Consider the following 26,487-nt stretch of genomic DNA (forward strand, 5'->3'; position numbering starts at 1 on the left):
CTGCCTTAAGTACAGGTTACGGACACTACAGGATTTTGTAGTGTCCGTAACCACATTTGTGATGATAACAGAGAAAGTGTGGTGATGATCAGGAAAATTACAACACATCTTAGCATCTCTATGAAATGCCTATCTAGGAAAATAATTTAGATATTTATAGAGCCTTCCAATTTCACATAATTTAAGTGGTTACGGACACTACAGTTTTTTGTAAAAACTTAAATTTCCACATAAAAATATGATGAAATTTCATTACAATGGTTACATAACCCTACTTTTTTTCTGTAAGTAACAGAGCATTAATACTGTGATTTTAGACAGAAATCTTAAAGAATAAATGATATGGACATTTTTTTATTTGGCATAATGAGAGGGGTAAAATTATGTGAAAAATGTATAACACTGCACCCCTATTACATTTTCTTTCATATCTTCAGAAGTTGTTATTCAATCCTGAAAATTCAAGCACCAGAATATTTTGTAGAATAAATTCTAAAGTCTGATAATGATCATTGGCATAAAAATGTATGATATTCAACAATTATTTTAATTGAAAAATGCTGTAATTTCAAAGCGCAACCGCATAACGCTGAAAAGAAGTCATTTTGGGGGTACATTTTTTGTATTTACTTTGATTCTGTTAAGGCTAGATCAACAAAAGTTTGCACACAAGTCCTTTATAAGTATGCCTATAAATGAATTATGATAAATTGCATGTAAAGAAAATAACATTTCTTAAAATCATGTATAACAATGTGGTATTCTTAATGCGCCCTATATTGTGTTTCACCTGTATACATATCTTTTACCGATATTTTTATGAAATTATTCATGCGAGCAAAACTCGTCGAGTTTCAAGAATTTTTGATTGAACATATCTGATTCGGTTTTATTCCGTTCGTATGCATATCTATCTTCAATCTGTTTTTCCTCTCTTAGTGTTTCCTGTCTTGTCAATATGATTATCTTCTGAGAAAACCGCAATCAAACAAACTATTGCTGTTTGTGGCAATTTGTACAAAGAGAAGTCAGACTAAATACTTCCCCATACATGTTAGAAAAAAAGAGAAAAGGATTTCTCCCACGATCTAAAAACTATTCATGTGTCTGAAGTTTCAAACATACAAATTATATTATAATAGGTAATCAACATTAACAAAAAGGGAGAAATAGATGCACCCTGTTGTATGCCTTTTTGTGTTTAAATGTACAAGCCTTTGTACCATAAAAAATGATTGCATTATCACACACGCAAACATATAAAAAAAAATTTAAATTGTTTTTATGTACAACAAGCTACACATGTAGTTATGAAAAATCGATCGATTGTTAAAAAGTGGCCTCGTTTGTGAGTTATAGAGTATGAATAAGTAAATGGATGATTAACTGATCGCAGTCCTATAAATCTGACACGGCTGTAGATGGCATTCACGCGCTGTCCCGGAATATTGTCGATGTCCGTTGGTGGTGACATTGTATACGTGCGACACGACTAGGAAGAGAGGGCTGGTCACTCAGGATGAGGCTCGTGGTTCCAGTGGTGCTCTCACTGCTGGGATTCGCATCAGGTGGGATCTTCTTCTTCTAATTATTAATGAAGAAATCATTTTTCTTTGATGAAACAAAATAAATTACTTTCCCTCTGTTATATATATTTTGTATTTAGATTAGGCTTTTAGAATGTTTTGTTGAAATTCACATTGCATCTACCCGTCATTGATAATATCGATAACGTAAAATTCTTCTATTTTCATTTTTTTTTTCGGAGGGAGAGAGAGGGGTGTGCAGACTTGAATTCCTTAATATCATCAATTTTATTTCATACATGCATAAATGTACATGTTTACATTTATCTCAGATTTTATGTTTATATCACTAACCTTTAATTAAAATTTTTAATAAAATAAATAAATAGTGAAGAATTTTCTGTTTCCCCATTTTTTTTTTTTAATTCAGTGATCCTACTTTTTGATAGTAATGGTGTCATATTCTCTCATATATAAATCATCGTTGGTGTGTATGGTTTGATTTGGCAATTTTTATCTGGAATAAGCAATATGATGGTGATTATTTTCGTACAATTCTAGGCATAAAGTTGTAACGCGTGCTCGCTTAGGCGTGAAACAAATGACGACCGATCGGACATTTTATTGCACGGGTTGTCAATATACATCCATGATAAGCATACTATGACTGTACCAATAAGGCTTAATTATAAAGATCCTTTTTGTGTTTGATAATTAGTAAATTTGTTGATAAAGTTATATTTGAAATGGACAAAAAATGTCATAGCAGAGGTACTTCCAGTGGAATCGTATTCTTCCAAACCTTAGTATGCAATGACATCATGAGAGAGAGATATTTTATTTGTTGACATTTCCGTTTACAAAATTATAGCAACTTATTTTGTTTACTATCATTCATGACTATATCAAAAGTATATATTGAAGATACTTAAAGACTGACAATACATTTATTTTTTTTTATTTTCACACATACGATGTTGCTGATTTTAGCAAAGTTTCTCAAAAAAGTTTTCAAAAATTTAATAATTATTGTTTTCGCAAAAAAGCTACAATTGCATATATTTATCTGTAGCATTTGTATAAGACAGCTTAAATGTATTTAAAAAAATCAAATGATCTTTGTTTCCTTTTTATACGAGTTTTATATTTTACTCAAACAAATTGACATCTATTTTAAGAAACAGATGCAGAATCTTATATTTGACAGAAAGGTAAAGGTATAAAACAAATCTTAAAACTCTAGTTTTCATCTGCATGTATCCTTATTTACTTTTCCTCCTATTGTTTGTGTAGGGTTTTTTGTTCCAGTTGTAAACATTTGAGTCTTATTCTACTTGATTAAACCTATAAGACAAAGGGATATTCTGATTAATCGAAGGGGGCGCACTATCGTCATACAATTACCAATTTGATCAATGATTATTTTTAAAAGTTTCATTATTCGTTTTCTTTTTTTTAAGTAATTGTGTGAGTACTTTAATTCTAACTTGCTTCTTAAACGTGTATCCTTAAACTTGTAACTGATAGCGTATTTTATTTTTCAGTTTTTGGCTATGGCAAAGGACCCAGAAAGGGGGGCTTTCTCCCTCGTAGGTATTTTACTTTAAATGGGATCAATAAACAACTGTAAGAGACAGCATTTAATTTCTTATATTAAACAATTTTATCAAATCAAAATTCATTTTTTGAAACAAGCTTTAATAATAACAAGAGGCCCAGGGGCCACATCGCTCATCTGAGCAATTGGCCAGGAAAAAGCACATATCAGAACTGAAAGTTTATTGAGGGGGGGGGGGGGGGGCGGGGGCTTGAATTTTAACCCCCAGGGGGTCATGATTTGAACAACACTACACTACACTACCTCAGGATGATTCCCTATAAATATCACTAAGCATGGCTTTGAAGTACTTGAAAAGAAGATTTTAAAAGGTTTTCCTATATATTCCTATGTAAAACTTTTATCGGCCATTTGGCCCCACCCTACCCCCCGGGGTCATGATTTGAACAAACTTGAATCTACACTACTTGGGGATGGTTCCACAGGAGTTTCATCTTTCCTGTCTCAATGGTTCTTGAGAAGAAGATTTTTCCAAAATATTCATATGTAAAACTTCGATTGGCCATTTTGGCCCCACCCTAGCCACGGGGGTCATGATTTGAACAAACTTGAATCTTCACTACCTGAGGATGATTCCACATGAGTTTCATTTTTCCTGGCCCAGTGGTTCTCGAGAAAAGGATTTTTAAAGATTTTCCTATATCGGCCATTTGGCCCCACCCAAGCCCCCGGGGTCATGATTTGAACAAACTTGAATCTTCACTACCTGAGGATGATTCCACATGAGTTTCATCTTTCCTGGCCCAGTGGTTCTTGAGAAAAAGATTTTTAAAGATTTTCCTATATATTCCTATATAAAACTTTGATCGGCCATTTTGTCCCCACCCTACCCCCGGGGGTCATGATTTGAACAAACTTGTATCTACACTACCTGAGGATGATGCCACATGCGTTTCATCTTTCCTGGCCCAGTGGTTCTGGAGAAAAAGATTTTAAAAGATTTTTCCTATATATTCCTATGTAAAACTTTGATCGGTCATTTTGGCCCCCCCCTACCCCCCCTCCCCCCCGGGGGCCAATCTTTCCTGGCCCAGTGGTTCTTGAGAAGAAGATTTTTAAAGATTTTTCCTATTTATTCCAATGTCAAACCTTGATCGGCCATTTTGGCCCCACCCGACTCCCGGGGGTAATGATTTGAACAAACTTGAATCTACACTACCTGAGGATGATGCCACATGAGTTTCATCTTTCCTGGCCCAGTGGTTCTTGAGAAGAAGATTTTTAAAGATTTTTTCTCATATCCCTATGTAAAACTTTGATCGGCTATTTTGGCCCTATCCTAACCCCGGGGTTCATGATTTGAACAAACTTGAATCTACACTACCTGAGGATGATGCCACATGAGTTTCATCTTTCCTGGCCCAGTGGTTCTTGAGAAGAAGATTTTTTAAAAATGCCATTAATTTTTCTCTAATTCATAATTATCTCCCCTTGGAAAAGGGTGTGGCCCTTCATTTGAACAAATTTGAATCTCCTTTACCCAAGGATACTTTGTAGCAAGTTTAATTTAAATTGTCCTAGTGGTTCTTGAGAAGAAGATGAAAATGTGAAAAGTTTACAACAACGACAACGACGACAACGACAACGGACAAATTTTGATCAGAAAAGCTCACTTGAGCCTTTGGCTCAGCTGAGCTAAAAATCAAGTATTAATCACACAAAGTAACAGAATTTGAATTCCGTATTTTGATTGCACAATTTTGTACCTTTATTATCTACAGGTGCCTACTCCCCTGTGGGGTTTCTAAAGCCCCCTTTCGGACCTTTACCTAGACCATTCATCACCAAACTGAAGCCTATTCACGTTAAGACGACCGTCACCTTCCCCAATGGCTTCACGAGAGTGATTTTTCCCAAGAGAGGGTCGAACTTCATCCCTTACGGCGGGGCACCTGTACCTGAACCTTACGGCGGTCCACCTGTACCGGAACCAATCCCGGTGTTTCCGATAGCCACGAGCGTGGTGCGTCCCGGCATTGTCAATACGGGGTTTCCTGTACAAAAAGTCATTAAACCGAACCTCCCAAAACCGGCACCTGTAAAACCAATAATCGAGAAAACAGAGACTGCCAAACCAATCGAAGAAGTCGGAAAACCAGGTACTAGTCCATAATGCATATATAAGTAGTTTAGTATTTTGATAATCTTGGATGATGAAATTCTTTCTTTGCTATGATAATAAAGTTGTTATAGGCATCATATCATCGCTATCAATCACCACCGTCATCAGCCAAAACATTCATTTATTTCTCCGACAAATGACCCTCGTTATCACAGCATCATTTATATAATCCTCTGCCAAATTATCCTCGTCATCACAGCATCATTCATTGAATCCTCTACCAAATTATCTTTTTCATCACAGCATCATTCATTGAATCCTCTAAAATTATCCTCGTTATCACAACATCATTCATTGAATCCTCTACCAAATTATCCTCGTCATCACAGCATCATTCATTGAATCCTCTAACAAAGTATTCTCGTTATCACAGCATCATTCATTGAATCCTCTAACAAATTATTCTCGTCATCACAGTATCATTCATTTATTCCTCTGCCCCCTTCACCTGCACCAACATACATTAAGGTCTTTATTAAAAACCCAATTCGTTTAATTTTGTTATAGTATTTGGTGGGACGTTTGTTGTAAACATTGATAGAACGAAAGATTTCCGACCCTCTCCACTGCGAAGTGTACATTTTGAAAATTTTGAGGTTGCTGTGAACCCTGGCCCTCTACCCCCCATTCGAGGCCCACCACCCCTAGAATTACCACCCCCGCAGCAAGTCTGGCGCATAGGAAACTCCGTAGACCTTAGACCTAGGGAATTTTTCAGACAGGACTTCAATTTCGACCACAGGAATATTGAAAGAAGATTTAATTTAGGTAGATAATTAAAAAAAACAATAAATACACCTTCTCATTTGGAAATGTCCTGTAAATTTGAATTTAATTTTTTCTCTTTAATTTACAGTGCCCAGAGCAAACATCAACATCCAACAACCCGTCAGAGAATTCCGGCCCATACAACCGGTCTCTCCCCCCATACAAGGTACAAGTTTGCAACTGAACAAAAATCTGGCAAACACATGAATCCATAAATCTCAACTTGAAAATGAATAAATCAGAAATACATTTTAGATTAAAGTTTTCTAAGGAATGCCGATTGTCATTATAGTTTAGTCTTCAAAGTACCGGGGTAATACAAATACATGTACTGTGGACTAGTCAGATTCTTTTATCATGTTTATGCTACAGTTCCCAAACAGATATTCATACTAATTGTATAAATTCAAAGATTTTTCAAATATGATTACTATTGATTAATTCTTATTGTTTCTCTCTCTTTTTTTTTATTTATTTATTTATTATTTTTTTTTGCACACATAACACAAGTCACGTATAAGTGGAGAAATTCACCGTTTTGATAACGAAATGTTGCAAGAAACAAAATGTATTTCCATTGTAAACAAAGTCTTAAAGTTGGAAACATAACAATGCAAAACAATGTTATTAGAGCGATTTAATGGGAAATAAACTAGCAAAGTGATCATATTTTGTGATTTGATGGAAAATAAATTAGCAACAAAATGGTCGTCTATTGTACAAACACGTCAATTGTCTCCAGTAGGACAAACGTTAACAGGACAGCTGTCTCAAAGTAGTAAGCGAAAACAACCATATATGCAAACCAAAGAGATGGTGGTCGTTCATAAAACATTCTATGACATTTTGAAATTATAATAGAAATCATGTAGTACGATTGTAATAAATCGAACAATAAAAGTATCAAACTGTTAAACTGTGACGTTGGATGAAAAAAAAATGATCAAAAATTTTACCGACTTTAGTTGAGGCATTCACTCATATATATTGTTCCATACCAACAAAAGATAAAGTTTACAAAATCTCATTTTCTCTAAACAACACCTGAAAGTTCAAGGTAGGGGCAGAATTTTGAAATTTGCTAATTCAAATTCCATCAAATCACAATATATGATCACTTTGTGTTAGAGAACTATCTTCAATTCATAGGTGTTGTGCACTTAATATAACATGAAGAATTTTGTCCTTTTAGTACAGATTATTTGAATCATTGCTGAATGATTATAACTGTTTTATTTTGTTTTTTGCCCTGTTTAGAGAACTTACCCAGACCACCGCCACCTCTAGATCCGCCGGTAAGAGTGAATATTGTGGACAACATTGTCCCTCCACCTCCCGGTAAGAGAATCAGGGTCATGCATTTTATTTATTATTAATTTTATTTTATTGATAACAGCTTAAAAATACATTGGTTTAAATTAAAAAAAAACATCCCTTTGCTTCGTACAAATCAAATGGAAAACATGGTAAAACATTTAAAGGTAAAGTATTATATTTTACCATTACAAGTCATTTGTTTATTAAATTTTAAAAGTTGAGAAAATTCCATCCCTTCCGGTGATGCCGATCCAGACTTCCCATCCTGTTGACCCTCCATTACTTCCGCTGGAACCAGTTCTTCCGCCAGCTCCCCAGCCCGACATTCCTCTAGTTCCAATAGCCGACATGAAACAGGGACCTGTAGATCAGCAGGGTAAGTCTTGAATTAACAAACTTATCCATGAATATTGTACCTAAGAAAACGATGTAATCCTGGTATGGCCATCGGGGCTTGGATCGATAGAAAGAAGACGCGATAATGCGATGGCGATCAAGCGATTGTGCAACAATGCGATGATGATTGGCCAGTGACACGATGAAGCGATAATACATTGTCGATGATGTGATGGCACAATAAAGCTATGACTATGGAGCGATATACATGTACGATGGCGATTGAGTGATGTTTTTCCATACTCCTTAAAAGTCCTTTGCGCTATCGCACCCAAAACATGCTCGCACTATGCATCATCATTGCGCTATCGAACCATGGCTTCATCGTTATCGCACCATCGTTTAGTTTAAGTTTTAGAAGTATTTTATTCATAATATACAAAGAAGTGTACAATATGGATATGGCCAAGGGCCTATATTAGTTCTCTCCATCGTCATTACACCATCACGTCTTCGTCTTTGTACCATCATATAAGCGCGTCATCGACCACCCATCGATGCTGGATGATGCGATTGGGATATGCGTTGTCCCATTCGGATCCCATAAAATAAGCGCAAAATAGAATGGGGGATTAAATTATGATTTATATTTTTTAATTCTACAAGATTGTCATGGGGGATTTTTTTTTCTCCAAAAAATGAAAATGATATTTTTTCGTTCGTTTTGAAATATGAATGCATGAGTTAACCTATAAAAAGTTATGACCAGTATTGATTTTTTTTAAAGAGGATAAAACCCCAAGATAAAAGTCAAGGTAAACTTAATGGTATCCAGAAGGCATTGTTGTAAGAAATATACAAGTAAGATGTAAAAACACTAGCACCAACTGATCAAAAGTTATGGCCGAGACTTTCAAAAGTAGGTCAAACTACAAGGTCAATGTCAAGAGATAAAATTAATAAAATCCAATAGAAAGGTCTACTCACAAAAATATGAAAACCCTAGTTAGTACTGCTCAAAAATGAATGCCACGAATTTTCAAAATTTGGTCAAACGTTAAGGTCAAGGTCAAAAGGAAAAAAATATTTAAACCCATTCAAATGTCATAATGTGTAATTACACATATGAGTTTTGAAAGCCCTTGTATAAAATCTTCAAAAGTTATAAACAAGGTGAAAGGTTGGTAATGTTTTGCAAAATTGGGTCAAACTCCAAGGTCAATGGGTCAAATTTGTTGGTACCCAAAGATAAGTCTCTTCCCTTGAAATATACCTTTAAAATTTGAAAACCATAGCCCCACGCACTCAAAAGTTATGGACAAGGTCAAATCATTTGCGGATAAACAGACAAAAGGCTCGACAGACAGACAAAATCTATGTACATGTGCCCCGTATCTAGGATTAAGGATTATAAAAAAAAAATAGACAGCATTTTTTAACAAGGATTAATACCGGTATGGGCAAAAAGTGAAAATAAAAACTTTCTGAAATCAAATTACTTCAGTGCTTACCTGAAACTTTTTTATCATTTCATGCAGGACCGACCCGAGGAGACGTCCCTAATATAGGACTAGTTTCTCCCGTTCCGGGGGACCAGGCAAACGTCATCATGGATTTTAAAGAAGCCAATACGGGAAAAGGCAACATTGACGTCATAAGCAAGGAATTCTCCGATGCCGGGGGTGTTAGAGCTACAAAAATAGACATCAATCAAGCTAGCGGGGCAAAACTAATCGGTGATCCTGGACCTGCGATAAACGTAGGCCCTGGCCCCGCTCCGCTGGTGGATTTGAGTGTCGGTTCTGACTTTGTTGACAACAAGCGCATGATAGCAGCCGACAATGGCTTATTTTCGAATGATCTCTCTATGGCTGGTTCAACCTTTTCGGAACACGGTCAGTTTGTTGGAGTGGGCAATAACTTTGTTGGAGCAGGCAATAACTTTGATCACGTAGATAGTATCAACATAAATATTGACCCCAGCCTCGGTCTGGATTTCGGCCCTCCTAACGATCCAGTGGTTGGTCCCGCCCATTTCAATTCCCATAATGCATTTGAGCAGTCTTTTGATAAGAAAGGTCTTGATAACAGTCTCAACTTCGAAAATAAAATGTCAAATTTTGAAGCAACATCAAACTTTGTTGAACCTGGACCAATCCGACTAGCAGAAGCCTCTTTTGACAATGCAGCCATGTCTTCTAAAACTTCTAAAACTTCTAAAACCAGTGGATTTGACGACCACAGTCATATTATCAAACGAACAACTACAATCAAACGAACCTCATGGACTTCCTGATCAGTGCCGCCTGGTGGCTAGCACAAGAATGAGGCAGAGGGTAAAGGGAGGTAATACTGTACATATTCTTTAAACTGAGAATTCTATTTTTGTTCACAGAATATTAAGATGTTATAGACTTTGTTTTCTGTAATCATTTATTTAATCATCGTAAATCACTCCTTTGATGAATTTTTATAATGCATTCTAAAGAAAACTATATTTCTGCACATTGTTCATTTCATAAGAAATTGTTTCAGTAGTGTTTATTAGAAGGAATGTTCATTCTCACTAACTTGAATATTCTTGAGGCACTAAATTTTACAATTTTATGCAGGTATGAAAATATGACAAAGATTCAGTTTCTTGTTAACTAGCATTTAATTTTCAGTGAATTTTCTGGAAGATTAAAGAAAATATTTGATTCTCTTCTTTGAATTTTCTGTATCTATATCAAATAAATACGTTTATATAAAATCAATCTTAAGTCAAGCATTGATATAAAGTGTTTGAATTAAGCTAGAGTGAAACTGGAATTTCTACAAAAATGCATTTCTTGGTTGGACACTGAATGAAAGCCACACGAAGGACAAGATACGTCCTAGTGTACTGGCTCACAAAGGCATAGAAACATGCTAGTGTAATGTCTCCAAAATGAAATAGATACGCCCTAGTGATATTGTCTCAAAAAGGAACAGACAGGTCCTGGTGTATTGTCTCACAAAGGAATACTAAGTATTGTCTCACAAAGGAATACTCGTGTATCGTCTCACAAAGGAAGAGACACGTCCTAGTGTATTGACTTACAAAAGAACAAAGGCACGTCCTGGTGTCTCACAAAAGAATAAACGCGTTCTAGTGTATTGTCAAAGGAAAAGACCACCTTAATGTATTGTCTCGCAAGGGAATAAACACGTCCTAGTGTGTTGTCTACCAAAGGTGAAGACACGCCCTAATATATTGTCGTACAGAGGAAAAGACACGTCCTATTGTATTGTCTCACTTAGGATAGACATGTCTTAGTGTATTGTCTTAGAAAGGCAAAATAACATGTCTTAGTGTATTGTCTTAGAAAGGGAAAATAACATGTCCTAGTGTATTGTCTCACAAAGGAATAGACACGTCTTAGTGTATTGTCACACAAAGGTATAGATATGTCCTTGTGTATTGACTCACTAAGAAACAATCACGTCTGTTAATTAGAGGAAAGGCCAAGTTCTAGTTTTTTGTAATCAGTACTATGTTTTGTTTTTCATTTACTGGAATTTTTTTTACTTCCATTGGACAAAAATAACAAGACTGGACAATCTCAAAAATACCTTAACAGTAGGCAACATGAAGATAGCAAAAGGGATATCTGAAAAAGATGAGATTCTTGGAGGAGTATTATACACTTATGAACTTGTGCATCGTTAGGTCAATATGTTGTTATCTGGACCTACGTCACGTGACGTTAACTAATTACTCAGAAAGTGATAGCGACCGAGTTCTCAAGGTTGCCATCATTTTTTGATTCTTAGATCAGTATTAATTGATTTTGGTCCTGATTACCACATATTTGCATTCCACATATATTTCTTCCTTTAAGAAAATAAGCGGAAATCTACTGCATTCAAAGCAAAATAACAATAGCGGGTGCAGAAGGTTTTAGATGTGTAAGAATGCGTTACAACCGGTGAAATCGTGCAAAATCATCAGTGAAAATCATAAAAACGATGCCATGGAGGATTGAGGATCCCCTGTCGATAGGTCACACCCGCCGTGTGTTCCTTACTATGTTCAGGAAATAACGAAAAAAATCAGTAGGTAAATAATAGCCTTACAATAAATATGGAATACGTCAATCTGCATTTGACTTCAAGTAGATTATAATTGCTGATAAGGTCATTGTATCGATCATAAAATTAAGAAATGAAACGAGACTGCTGGTAATCTTGTTTCTTCAACTTTTTTGTCAGTTACTTACCTCATCGTAGAACATGTTCATTTGTATGTAACGTTTTTATGTATAAATTATATTATGGTATATCTTGCCTGTTCTCTGCACTGAATAGAGGAGTTTCGTTTGCTTTTGAAACTTAAAGTTATTCTTTCTTCACATTTAAATAATTCTCTGGTAACAATCTTTAAAAATTGAGTAGTAAAACAATGGAGTTTAAAGAAGATGTTATTGCTTTTGTTGATGAAAATAAATATTCGAATATTGTTCTAAAATGGTTTTGAAAATAATTTGAAAAAGCATTTTAAGAATAGGCCCTACAGTTTTTAGGGATATAATAAATATAAGAAAAAAGGGTAATGGCAAATTATCATTCTACAGCTAGTTAATAAGTAAGGGAATCTAAACAAGCTTGAAATTCAACCATACTTAATTTTATCCATTTCCGATAATCTCCATTCTTTTCTTTGACTCAATTTAGTGACCACAAATTACAGATAGAGACTGGCAGATATTGAAACCCAATCATACTAAGAGTTGAAAGATATTGTATTAATTGTCAAACTGTTGTTGAAGATGAACATCATATTTTAACTGTATGTCCTCTTTATAAACAACTATAAGAAGTGAATTTTGTAAACTTTTTAATAATACATGTATATAACACATGTACTTGATGCATTTAATATAAGAAAATCTGTGTGAGTATTGTACATTCCCTATTTTTGGCGAGTACTTATTATCGCGAAATGGCCCTTCAACGTCAATTAGCGGGAATATTAATTTGCGAATGGACGGTTGATAAAGACACTTTACTTAGATTTCAGCACTATAAAAATAAATACGAGTAATTTTAAATCGTGTGTGGTGCTTCTCGCGAAATGACACGATAATTATTTCTACGCGTATATTTTGGAATCTGCAGTATGTACATGTATTAATTTACTGTATGTTTGACTTGCGCCACATGTGGTTTTTGTCAAAGCAAATAATGAATAAAAAGTATAATTCAAGCAAACAATGTGTTTTAATAACAACAACAATGTAAAACTCTGGGGGGATTAAATAAAAAACTTTAAATTATTCTTTAATAAATGATAGAACTTTTGTACTTAGCAAATTAGTTAATTAGTTATAAATAAACAGAAGGAAGAATTTGTAAACACAATTTAATATCCCTCGTGTGTAAAATTTGAATTATCGGGGGAGGGTGTCCTGCAAACAGGCATCTGTGCTTATTGTTTCATCGCTGTTCTTATTATATCATTGGATACTCCGATGATCGGGATTCTTGAAGTATCAAAGTCAGAGATGGGATCAGGTGCATTGTAGGAGTAAACATCTCCTGTCGAACGTAACACTAGCTATATTGCTCTTTGTCACTAACGAGAAAAGGGGGAGGGTTCCTGTAGTTTATTCATTTGAGAAATAAGGCCAAGCAATTGATATCAAAAATGTCAGTCCAGCATTCGAAATTAAAGACTATTTGCTGACAATGTCATCGACCATAGATTTTGCGAAATGATGACTTCAAACGAGACTATGTTGAGTGACAAATAATTTAAAACAACATTTTATTGATGAGTGACAAATAAATTGATACATGGAAATAAAAATCTGGTTTATTGTCAATATTTTGCAAAATCTATGGTCATTACAATTACTTTCTAAATATAAGCTTTCGTTATGTCGTTAACTGCTGTTTTCATACCAATTGTTACGTCAGTTATTTCACACGGCCTACGGTTTTTTTCTTTACTAATCCACGAGTCGCCCGCATTGCGCAGTAGTAAGAACGACCACTCAAGAGGAGGGGCCCGTTTACAAAAGAACTTACGACTAAGACCAAAATCTTGAATATTATTGCAAAATTAATTATTCTGTTTTAAATTGCCAGTGTAAGTTTTTAAAGTATCTCACTACGTTCCTTTCAAAAAGAATAGAACCATTTCAATGTGATGTAAATTAGAACTCATAAACAGAATTAACTTTTGATCTAAGTTGTAAGTTTTTTGTAAAACGGGCTCCTGTTCCTTACGTCGCGGGTTCGAATCCCACTGTGGTACTTGTAACCGACTCATCGGATGAAACCGTATAAACCGAGGTCCCATGTCGTAGATGCTGACACGAAACAGATCCCTCACTGCAAGAATGGAATATTTGTAATTTTTATGTGTTTTGTTATTATAGCTGCTTGTTTAAACAAGTTCTACATAATTTACTTGCTATTAATTGATTATTCTTCTCATCATATGTAGGCATAAAGAATAAGCAAATAAATCAGAAAGAACGTTTTAAAATTCACATCAGTCTTATAAATAGCAAATGATTTTTAAATAATAAAAGCACAAAACAACAATTGAAAAATGAATAAAAGTTTTATTTTCAACAATGCTTTTGCAATTCCAATTTAGAATTTTTGCTAAAATCAAGAAAAAGTCATGATTATTTAAAGTTGATTATATAGCATCCTTCTATATTAAATATTATACTACATGCGCAAGTCTGGGGGTCTCTGAAGAGTAAAAACAAACAGTGTATGTTTGCTTGAATATCCGTGGAAGAAATTATGTACATGTAAAAATGAACGTGGTTCAAAATAACATACACCACATTTTTGACAATGTCATTTTGAAAAAAAAAATGGTTCGATAAGATCAAAGATCGATGGTTTACTGAAGGAGTTGTGTTTTAACGGTTCATTAGTTGACTCTAATGATTTGCTGGAAGACATCGTGTTTTAATGATTCACTCGGTGACTTCGTGTTGTAATGATTTGCTGGAAGACATCGTGTTGTAATGATTTGCTGGAAGACATTGTGTTGTAATGATTTGCTGGAAGACATCGTGTTGTAATGATTTGCTGGAAGACATCGTGTTTAAGATTCATTAGAAGACATCGTGTTTTGAGTTTCATTAGCGGGCGTCGTGTTCTAATGATTTGCTGGAAGACATCGTATTCTAGTGTTTCATGATTGTCTGACTTTTACATCCCAATGATAATCAGCATAACCAATGGTAAAGCGAAGAGCAAGGTGGCGGATCCAACTTTGGAGGCACCGCTTTGTCCGTTTGCTAAAAATTAATTACAGAATAATTTATTAGTTGTTATGTTACTTTTACAAAACGGTTAGTTTTCCAATTTTCATTAAAATATGTTAGAGATTGACACTTTTTGCATAAACTAATCTAAAATGATTACTTACCATCAAGAAGCTGGCCCGCTATAAAAAAAATAAAACGATTTAAATAATCTTTAATCTTCTGATTCAAGCTTACTGAACTGCTATCAAAGTCCTGATATCATTGTTATTATCATCACTTTCATCATTATTACTGTCGGTGTAATAGTCATCGTAACAATCATTGTAAGAATCATCGTTTTCATCCTTCCTGTATATTGAATATTGCCATTATCATTGTTATCTTTATTATCAGAAATTGAGAAATGAGTAATTTGTCTTTAATTATACTTAGAGGTACACTTAAGTTTATCATTACTAGATTTTACCTTCACAAAATCCACATGTTGCAGCACAACTATTTTCCATATAATTTCGTAAAAAGCGGTTATCACAGAGCCCGTTGTCTCTCAACCAGGAACAACTGTTTCCCATGTCTTCACAAACTCTGGCGGCTATAAATAAAACCAGGACTTAAAGAGTTTTCTTGATGTTATTCATTTCAAAAGAGCTCCGTGGATCAATACGCTCACTTGGACCACTTTAGAAATGCTGTTCTGCAACAGATTTTCCCTATCTATGTCTACTTAAAACTTCGATCGCCTATTGTGGCTCAACACTTCCTCCAGGGAGAATTACTTTATCAAAATTAAATCTACACAATGATGTTTCAATAGCACTGCTGTTCTTGATTTTGATCACATTTAATCCTGTTGACTGATAGAAGTTGAACTTACCATTGCATTTGTTGCATGATTGTTTGCAATTCATCATCATGTAGCGACTTCGAGAACAAAATCCAAACTGAGCCCAAAATCCACAAAATCGGTTCATGTCCCCACACTCTATTTTTGAAAAATACGAATTTTAAAATAACCTTTTAAAAAACAGAACAATTTGTATAAAAGGTAAGATCTTTGATGAATAAATACTATCTACATGTTAAACACAGAAATATGTGAAATATGACTTAAAAATAAAACTTTTATGTAGGTTCATTATGAATTTTGAAATATGCGTTCAGTTTTAATTATGGTCATATACAGTGTAAATTGTCTTATCTGGATCTTGCGTATTCCGAACTTCTGTCTAACACGATGTAAACTACGAATATTTTTGAGCAATTTTAAATGGTTAAAATGTTCTCCTGATTGTTGTCTAGTCCGGCCAATTTTGTTGGAACCAGTGATGACTGTATTTAGTTTTAATTTACAGTATATACTTGTATATATTGCTGGGGGGTATTAACACAAAATGAATGCTTACCGGTGACAGATGGCGTTGTTGGGGTTGTAGTGGGAGGGGTGGTGGACATAGAAGGCGCGCTTGTGGTCGTTGCTACCGGAGTACCCTGACAATTCTGGACCGGGTTGTTTGGATCCCCAGTCGGACACTTACACCGACAATCTTTTCCAACAAATCCCTCTCCTGGACAGTTTTGAGCAGGGCAACTACCTGGAAGATGTATTTAAACGATACATATATATATATTTGAAGCTATGCACTTCATTTAATTTTTATTATGTATATTGATTTGTTTTTACTCTGTTTCTTATTATTATTTTTCTTCTTCCGTAGGCGCTATGATCTTGTAAACTGTACATCTGATGTAGATAAAACCTTTTTAGGGTAAGTAGACATGTTATGTAGATTTCCGGAATCAAGGTCATTTTGCGCGCACGTGAATGCAAGCGTGCACGTGCAACACGTGAAATGACAATATAAGGATATAGTCGTAACTTTTCTGTTTTTTTGATGAAATGTGTTGAAACTCAGAATATAAGTATGAATTAGTATTATAGACAAGAGGACATGGTCAAATTATCATGAACTCACGCGCATGCACGTGCGCTTCGCTCTGATTGGCTGAAACTATAGTCTCAATATTTTTCTTGTTTTTTGACTAAATACTTTGAAATTTTAAATGTATAGTCATATATTAAAAGGTTCTACAACATGATATATAAGAATTATTATGAAAAACGTGCAACATTGTGCTGCAATCTGATTGGCTTAAACTTTAAATAGCTATAACTCCCTTAGATTTCAACCAAACAGGATGGAATTTGGAAATAAAGATATAATGGACTTCTACAAGTAGGTATGGTCACCATGCACATGCAAACACGTGCGAGAAGGTGTGCTGCAATCTGATTGGTTAAAAATTTAAACAGCTATAACTCTCTTGGTTTTCAACCAAACAGGATGGGATTTGGAACATAGATCAGGCACGTAGCATCGTTTTTGAAAGTGGGGGGGCCAACCTGAGAAATACCTGACAAAGTTGACACAAAAAAAACAAAGGAAATTAAAAAGTTGCCCAAATGAAAATCCTATTTAATTCAAAGCCAACTTACTATCACTTCCAATTTTTTCCTATCAATGAACATTTACTATAGTAAAGGTTATGTTGGGGAAAAAAGTGGGGGGGGGGCAGGCCCCCCCTGGCCCCCCCCCCCGGATGCTACGTCCCTGTAGATAGAAATAATGGACTTTTTTGGTCACCATGCTCATGTATGCACAGTAAAATCAAAAATACACTTAAATGAGCGCATTTTTAACACTTTTGGATTAAATACTTCAATATTTTTAGTATATTAAAATATATGAATTGTTTAGACAAGAAAATATGGTCATTACACACATGTATTCACATGCGCACGCATGCAATGCTAAAATTTGAATGAACTTGGTACACTTCTGAGTAAACATTGTTAAAGTCTCAAATGCATAGAGTTTGTCTTATTTAATGAAGCTTACAGGGAATATGGCACCAAAAGGGAGTTGGGGAGCGTCTGGCTCCGTAATGTGATACAATTAGCACTAGTTATGTATATTGATTTGGAAAGCGTAGGCGCTATATCTAATTCATGATCCATTTCTTTCCGGTGTGGAAGAAATTCTTACCAGCACAGTTATACATTAGGTTAGCGAGTTTAATGTCTCTGAAACTTAGTCCGGGTGCATTCCCGATTCTGTTCTGAAAGGACTGGTCGATGGTTCTCACTGTGATACCATTGTTGACAGAAAAGGCCTGAAAAATGAACATTTTAGAAAACTCAACAGACGAATTTAATAAGGAGGGAAAAAGCATTGTTTCAGAACAAGCTCAACCCCCCCCCCCCCCCTGGAACCCTCTAAATGGTCTGTGTCGAGAAATTACATCACACAAACAATGTATTTAATTAAATTCCATAAAGGCTGAAAATAAATCTCAGACGAAATTCATTCAAATACCCCTCTATATTTTTTTTAACCATTTCAACAATCTCCTGCCCCTGTTTTAAGATGTTGATCTTGATAGATTATGTGATTAATAGAGAACAAACGGACAAACAGAACCATACGTACTCTGGCTCCGTAATGTGATAAATAGACAACAAATGGACAAACAGAACGGTACGTACTCTGGCTCCGTAATGCATGACGCTGAGGTAGTCATACGGCACATCAAATGTGTTGACCTGAGAAGTGGGCAGTTCCTCAAAGTTAAATTGGAGACCGGGCGCGATGTTGTCCTCAATAATTTGCACAAATCCCCCCCTGTCTGGTCGGCTCTGCTCGTGCCAGTAGCCAACTGCATGTCCGATCTCATGCGTAATAATTCGTCTCTGAAACGCAAACAACAAGACGTTTATTTGTAATGTCTTGGTTTTTCATATTTTAGGGAGTTATATTTTTTAAGTGTTTTAAAATGGTTACTATTTAATTTTTCTGATCTAATATGCTTTTAAAAAATCCTATCCTTTTCCACTTACGTGTAAATTATTTAGAATTTTTTTAGACTTACAACTCTGCATCCATTAGCAAGGCTGATTGGTTGAACACTTCCAGTTCTTCCAACGAAAGACGAACACCTAATCAAATAAAACAAAAAGCCAATATAGCGCTCTTCTGGCAAGCTACTCCGACAGATGCTTCAACATGGCAAAATCATTCAATGATCTTGCGTGGCTACAGTACTTGTGTAAAAAAAAAAAATAGAATGTGATATAAACATTATCTCGTATAGATCCGCCCCAACTAAAGACAAAATCTGTAAGTATTTGACCCGACTACACTCTGTTAACCAGGATCTGTGATCATTGTCCTCCGAACGCCTCAACCCGGAACCATTCAACCGTGTCCGGGTTTGGTTGTGATAACGGGGCATGACTGCACAGATTAAAGGGGTATTTACATTCATTTTTTATATCTTGTCTCTTTTTCATTTTTTCCTTTCTTTTTTTTTGGGGGGGGGGGATAAACTGCCTAGTTTTTATGTCAATCTGAAAAGAATCTTCAACAAATTACTTTTGAGTTTTCCTTTCAAAATTTTCGAAATTGTTCTACACATCTAAGAAATAGCGATTGTAATTTAGTTATGCACTTAGCAAATTGAGAAAACAACCAAAAAAAGAAAGAAAGAAAGAAAACCCAACAAAACAAACAAACTTTGGCAAATCCCACACTTCAGCATTTGTAGCAGGGACCCATATATACACTACGTATATATACTTAGTTATATAGGTCCCTGTTTGTAATTTAAAAGAGATTCAGAAGAAAGAAGCTACCGTGTCTATCATATCCTCCCTTCGTCCTAACACTAGGTAGGACTGCACGTCCAGTTTTGTATTAAGTCTTTAAGACAATCTAAATGTTAATACCAGAATCCTCTCCCTAATTTATTAATAAGCTAACCTGTGTTGAAATTTATATATACCAGTATATATTTCTTCCTCCATCAAAGAGGCGGCTTTTTGAAATATAGAAATCGGATAAGTATAATACTTGTAGTTTGGTTAATTGCAGACATATGAGATATTCAATCTGATTAAAATCAGATCCTTTGATCCGCTCAAATAATCGCTACACAAGGTAATGTGTAGCGATCTATGTGGGCGGATCAAAGGATCTGATTTTAATCAGATTGATAAGATATTTCGATGCAAAACATCGATATAATTAAACTTTAATATATTTTTTCCCCTTTAGGGTCATAAGAAGATTTTTATTAGCCTTTATTACTTTTGAGTCTTGACACGTACCCGTCGCCATTTTGGAACCTAATGGCTGCTGCTTCCCCGTTTCTCTGGGGGAAGGTCAGGCACGTTTGTGTACGCCATTCATTGAGGGCAGCGTTTATCTCGTTCAGGGCAGAAGAGCCTGGAAAACAATAAATGTGCAATATATAACATCTGCCCCAGGGCAATAAATGTAAAGCATATGACATCTTGGTCAGGGCAATAAATGAAAAGTATTTGACGATTGGGCCAGGGCAAATAATGTAAACTTAAGCATATCACGTCTCGACAGGGCAATAAATATAAAGCATATACGTATGAACCTGGGTAATACTAGTTTACAGCAACGTGAGACCCAGGTGTTCTTTAGCGGGTGAGAGTGATTATCCCTAGAACTTCGCCCCACAGGTGTCGGCACCCCGAAAGAGATGAGGACATCTCATTCTTTGGAGGGGGCAGTATGGTAGTGTCAGATACACAGCTTCCTACTAGCTTGAGTTAGCCTTTAGCTCAATTAGTAGAGCACTGGACTGGTAAGTCAGAGCTCCGGGTTCAATCCCCAACAGAGGCAATAAAATGTCTTCGTTACAATAAAATGTCCGTCTTCCGACTGACTTTAAATATATTTGGCTATATATCTAGATTTGTGGGGTTATTCACTGAATGAATAAGCTGCTATCTCGTAGCTATATGTAACTCATTGAATTGTATTAGCTGCTTTCTCGTAGCTATATGTGTATAGTCACTCACTGAATGTACTAGCTGCTATCTCGTAGCTATATGTGTATAGTCACTCACTGAATGTACTAGCTGCTATCTCATAGGGTATGGTGTTACTGGGCCACCTCCGCCTTGTGTCACGAATGGCCTTCCTCTTCTTTCTCTTACCCATCTTTTCTTCCATTCTGTTCACAAGGAATAAAAAAATTACAACAGGAAAACAACCATTTACCAGTATTTAAATTGATTATTTTTTAAATTATTTTTTTTTTATTTGTTCTATTAAATTTTAATATCTCAATTTAGAAATAGTGTAATCATGTTAATACCTTTCTTTTTCTTCTTCAATGTATTCGTCCAGAGTCATTAATATGTCATATTCCTTCCTGACAATTCTAGAAGACTCGCTGGACACTAAGTCATACGCCATACCTTAAAAATAAATAATGAATTAAAGAACAAAGAAGTAATTTTACATAAAACAATTTCTCTACACAAACTGCTAAACCGGGGTTGAATATTTACTTCATAAAAAACTGAGACTTAAACGTGACCAAAACTACATACAATGGACACGAAAAAAGCCATAAGGTTAAAATATTTATACTACTAAATTCTACATTTTTTATAACAAAAAATCTGTGATAAATTGTTAAATACACAGATTTTCTGATTATTCCAGAGTGGTTGCTTATTTTTCTGATTATCATATATATTTTATATATCAATACAATTATCAGCATTGATGACTTGTCGCTTGCACTGATTTATCTCCATGGAAAACTACCCTTGGGTCAAGATTTGGATAATGCTTTTATTGAGATGCATCATTTATAATTAACTTGACTTACTATTTTCATTGGCATTTTTTATAGCTGTATCAATGGACATGCTCTCCGTCTGTTGAAATAAATAAAAGAAATTAACGATTAATTTGAAATTTTAAATTGAATCTAAATATTACGATTTTTTTCACCCCCTCCCAACCTTTTCTATATGTGAAGAATACTTCTACCTTAAAGACAAGAGCAAAAATCAAAGCACATCCCAAAATCTTCATCATGTCTTTAGTACTAGTCTCTATCTCGTATATCGCTGCAACTTTTGTCCATGGATAGATAATGACTTAATATTTATATTCTATGTAATACGTAATGCTAATGTGTCAGATCCTATTCTGTTACATAGGTCTGATAGTGTACCCCAAAATACGCATTTTACACAAACGTAAGGATGTACGTGCATGGTGTCTTATTATCTATATATGGTCACATATGAAAAAAGATGGGAAAGGGTTTTCATTTCTTATACCAAATAATGTTTTAAATGTTAGATTATTTATTTTAATTTTTTCATTTTGAACCATTGCGGGAAGTATATTTTAGAAGGAAATATGAAACTGTGTTATCCTTAGCTACGGTTTAAGTCCACTTAAGGCAATGTCCCCCCTGGAGGATGTATTATATATTATGACGACAGAGTAAGTAATAGGACATCACAGGGGCGGATTACGATGGAGCTGATGAGTCCTCGGTACAGATATCTGTTCTCACTTACATGCGGTACAATTTATAAAACCAGTATTGCGATATGTCCTCTGTTTTTATTCATTTCACGAAACGATCTCGGTTTTCATGTGACTAGTTTGAATTGATTCACCCCCCCCCCCCCCATTTCTAGCACAAAATATTAAATAAATATTTAGAATAGTTCGTATTAAATACATTTTATAAGTGAATGAATAAACGTCATTCTAATGACTGAAAAAAAACAGTTTATAAATAATATATATCTAACAATTTACAAATTTTGCCATGTTGAGTTATATTTGTCACATAAAATTTCACATATTGATTCAATTGAAAATATTGACCAATAAATATAAATCGTGAGTTCTTTATAGACATAACATCAGTACATTTAACCAATTTCATTGCAGTTACTTAAACAATAAAACTTCAATTTGTTATTTATATCAGAAAAAAATACATAACCCGCGTAAGCGGGTTATGTAAATTTTTTCTGCAATAGCTGCGACCGTTAATCTTTAACAAACAAAGAAAGAAAATTGTTTATATCTATATCAGTTTAAATATTCATTTAAAAATTAAAAAAGATTAATTATTGTATTAATGGTGCGAACGTTTTTATACGTTTCATTGATGGAACAGCCACTGATCAAGAAATCTGAAGAGGCGACATGTCTAATGTAGTTCATACAGTGATTAACGCAATGGATTTTCTTAACAAATAAAGGAGAAAATATTCAGTGGATGTAAATATATCATAATGTACACAAAGTCTTTTTCCTTTTTAAGTTTAGGGGTGTAAGACCTTCTACTAGTCTCAGCAATTTTGTATTCCAAAATTGTCTGTTTTCTTTTTATGATCTACTGCATCATTTTTGAAAGATTTTGAACTCATTAAATTTAATGTGCAAAATTAAACATATCTACACAGGATTTTCACTATCATTTAAGTGAGACAAAAAGATGTATAAGAGGCGGGCGCAGAACTAAACAAGTTGTGTACCAAAAAACCTTAACTTTACTTAAAATTTTGTCAATTTTTGGTTTAGGATTCGGGTATTCTGAGTAATTTTCCAATTAGATTGTTCTCTACATGAGTTTTGAAAAGATTATCAAATAGGTAACTTTTTTCAGAAAATGGCCAATCTAATGGGGAAATCCAGGAGCGTGAATTGCAAAATGTCAGAAAAGAATTCCTGGATTATCATGTAAAAAGTTTTCCAGCAAGTTACTCATAAGTAAAGATTTTCCAAGGTATATATATTTTTTATCATAAGACAAACTTTTAGCCTACTTTTGACTATTTTGTTATAAGGTTGAGTACTCATTATTATTATGAGAACAGCCTGCTAAAAGGAGATTATATACGATCATGACACTCTACATTTGTAATGTGTTGTTAATATGGGTGCAACTTAACACTACCCTAAACCTGGTAAACGAGCCATTATTTTCCCAATTCCGTTTGAATGTCATCATACCAAGTGGTTTCATACATCTAAAGCTATATATTTTAGGAGAATTGTATACATGTAAAACCACATCTGCTTTTGCAAGTTATTTTATTCTACGTGTACATTGATTTAATTGATATTAGAATTTTACTGAGTGTACATTTTCCAGTTGTTTGACCCAGTTGAATATATTGATCATTTTTATGCTGTTAATTGTCTGTTTACTCCTCCGTTGTTTTATCAAGTCTATTTATTTCCGTATAAATTATTCAAGTAAGTGGGTGAAAGAAAATCGTCGACTTAATTTCTTACTGTAGCACTTCTTAATTGTCACCTGTATATGGGGTTTATGTTTCTCAGTTTATTAGATAAGCAAAAGCATACTTTAAGAATAATCAATTTCTTATAAGACGAAAATATTGGAAAAAAAGTTGATATGGAACTTTTGGAAATAAAGAACAGTGTTCAGGATCAAAAGTCCATAAAACAAAACAAAATAGGAGCAGAGCAAACACGAACCTCCAAAACATCAGAGGTGGGATCAGGTATCATGGAGGATAGAGCATCCCCTGCTGACCGGTCACATGGAGATAACGAACAGTATTCAACATGAAAAGTCCATAAAACAATACAAAATAGGAGCAGGACAAACACGGATCTCTGAAACATCATAGGTGGGATCAGGTGCTATAGAGGAGTGAGCATCCCCTGTCGACCGGTCCCACCGCCGTGTGCTCCTTGTCATGATTGAGAAATAACGGAAAAATCTGTCATCAATTCAGTGTATAAATAAGGGACCAACAATTAGTATGAAAAATGTCAGTCAGCATTTGACTCAATGATAAATCATATTTGCTGACAAGGTCAGTGTATCGATCATAGAACTTACGAATTGATTACTTTAAAGGAGACTGCTGATATTCTTGTTTCATCAATTTGTTTGTATATAATTTACGTCGTTTTAGAAATTGTTCATACGTTGAGCATACTCTTGCGTGACCGAGAGATAAAAACTCCGTATGCAGGTGATAAGGGTGTATTACTGCATAAGTAAAGGAAGCTGACGATAGAAAAGTTGAAGTCATCACGTTTATCATCGACCTTAGTCGGTTAGATTAACATTTAAGTCTTTTCAAATAAAATATACAAATATGAAACAGATGTGTCAGACGATACACGGATATCAACAGTCTCTTCTGACGTCATCATTTCTCAAGTTTTATGGTCGAAACAGTGACCTTGTCAGCATTTTTCATAATAGTTGTTAGACCATTATTTACACACTAAATTGTCTACGAATTTTTCCCGGTCATAACAAGGAGCATTTGGAAGGGAATGCTCACTCTTCCACGGCACTTGATCCTACCTCTGACAATTTTGGAGGTCCTTGTTTGCTCTGCTCCTAATTTGTATTGTTTGTGTATTGTTTAAATGGGTTCTGAGCTTGAATGCTATTCGTTTCTCCATATTTCCTTTTACTGTTGAGAAATCTTTCAAATAGATGATCTTTAAAAATAGCCAGATTATTATTGTAGCAAATGGTTCGCCAAAAATAACGGAAAACGTATTTAATGGACGTATATAAACATTATGTTTTTGCATTGCATGCATAGCTGTTCCGGCGAGACGCGGGGGTGTGGAACTTTGCAATAAGGAAGGTTATGGAGATAACAAATAGTATTCAATATCAAAGTCCATAAAACAATACAAAATAGGAGCAGAGCAAACACGGACCTCCGAAACATTAGAGGTGGGATCAGGTATCATGGAGGAGTGAGCATTCCCTGCCGACCGGTCCCACCCGCCGTGTGCTCCTTGTCATGATCAGGTATCCGTTGTCAATTCAGTGTATAAATAATGGACTAACAATTTGTATGAAAAACGTCAGTCAGCATTTGACTCAATTATAAATTGAATTTGCTGACAAGGTCATTGTATCGACCGTAAAACTTACGAAATAATGACTTTAAACGAGTCTGCTGATACTATTGTTTAATCAACTTGTTTATCAATAATTTACCTCGTTTTAGAAATTGTTCATCCGTAGAGCATGCTCTTGCGTAACGAATCAACTGAAATATATATTATACTCCGTACGCAGGTGATGAAGTATATTGCTGCATAAGTAAGGGAAGCTGACTATAGAAAAGTTAAAGTCATCAAGTTTATCATATAGCTTGGATTGTTGATTGCCATTAACGTCTTTTTCAAGTAAAATATCCAGGTATGAAACAGATGTGTCAGATTAGTAGTATTATTTGGTATCATGTCATCATACATAAATCAAATACACAAAATTATACATGATCTTATAAAAGATGAAAGTTGATAATCAATAAATAAAGTAATAGTATTTTTAGAAATAAATTAAAATTCAACGTGACTAGATAGATACCAGGATAACCCATTAAAGCTCGAGAGCTTCTTTCCAATGGAGTCCTATCTTAAATAACAATAACAATACAATGTAATGAATGTTTCATCATTAAAGCACTATAGATATAATAATTTTGGCACAAGTATTTTAGAATAAACATCTGAATTGAGTTTAAGTACGATAACATTGACATTATAAATAAAATAGTATATAAATATTGCATGTAGTTGAGTGTAACATTGAAAATTTTCACCCCAAGAAAACCATTGTCAACCGGGCGCAGCACTCAACTACATGCAATATTTATTATATTATACTGAA

The 26,487-nt window shown here is 34.7% G+C and overlaps 2 protein-coding genes across 2 annotated transcripts; one reads left to right on the forward strand and one right to left on the reverse strand.

Annotated features, from left to right (window-relative positions):
* The first annotated feature begins 1,425 nt into the window (after positions 1-1,425).
* Positions 1,426-10,038, forward strand: LOC134257961 (uncharacterized). The gene is made up of 8 exons (XM_062740534.1): positions 1,426-1,568; positions 3,071-3,115; positions 4,866-5,243; positions 5,774-6,034; positions 6,123-6,200; positions 7,292-7,372; positions 7,569-7,727; positions 9,226-10,038. Exons 1-8 carry the CDS (start codon positions 1,520-1,522, stop codon positions 9,981-9,983), a joined length of 1,809 nt encoding a protein of 602 aa, XP_062596518.1. The 5' UTR covers positions 1,426-1,519; the 3' UTR covers positions 9,984-10,038.
* A 4,849-nt stretch (positions 10,039-14,887) lies between these two features.
* Positions 14,888-21,869, reverse strand: LOC134257962 (zinc metalloproteinase nas-4-like). The gene is made up of 13 exons (XM_062740535.1): positions 21,822-21,869; positions 21,658-21,706; positions 21,136-21,238; positions 20,885-20,991; positions 20,111-20,228; positions 18,874-18,940; positions 18,491-18,694; positions 17,991-18,117; positions 16,350-16,538; positions 15,821-15,928; positions 15,413-15,538; positions 15,108-15,125; positions 14,888-14,976 (listed from the first exon to the last, which is right to left on the reverse strand). Exons 1-13 carry the CDS (start codon positions 21,867-21,869, stop codon positions 14,888-14,890), a joined length of 1,353 nt encoding a protein of 450 aa, XP_062596519.1.
* Positions 21,870-26,487: the final 4,618 nt, after the last annotated feature.

The sequence above is a fragment of the Saccostrea cucullata genome, unplaced genomic scaffold (genome assembly GCF_032062105.1).
Source record: "Saccostrea cucullata isolate Sc308-1 unplaced genomic scaffold, CSIRO_AGI_Scuc_v1 ctg1142, whole genome shotgun sequence".
In the NCBI taxonomy this organism is placed as follows: Eukaryota; Metazoa; Mollusca; class Bivalvia; order Ostreida; family Ostreidae; genus Saccostrea; species Saccostrea cuccullata.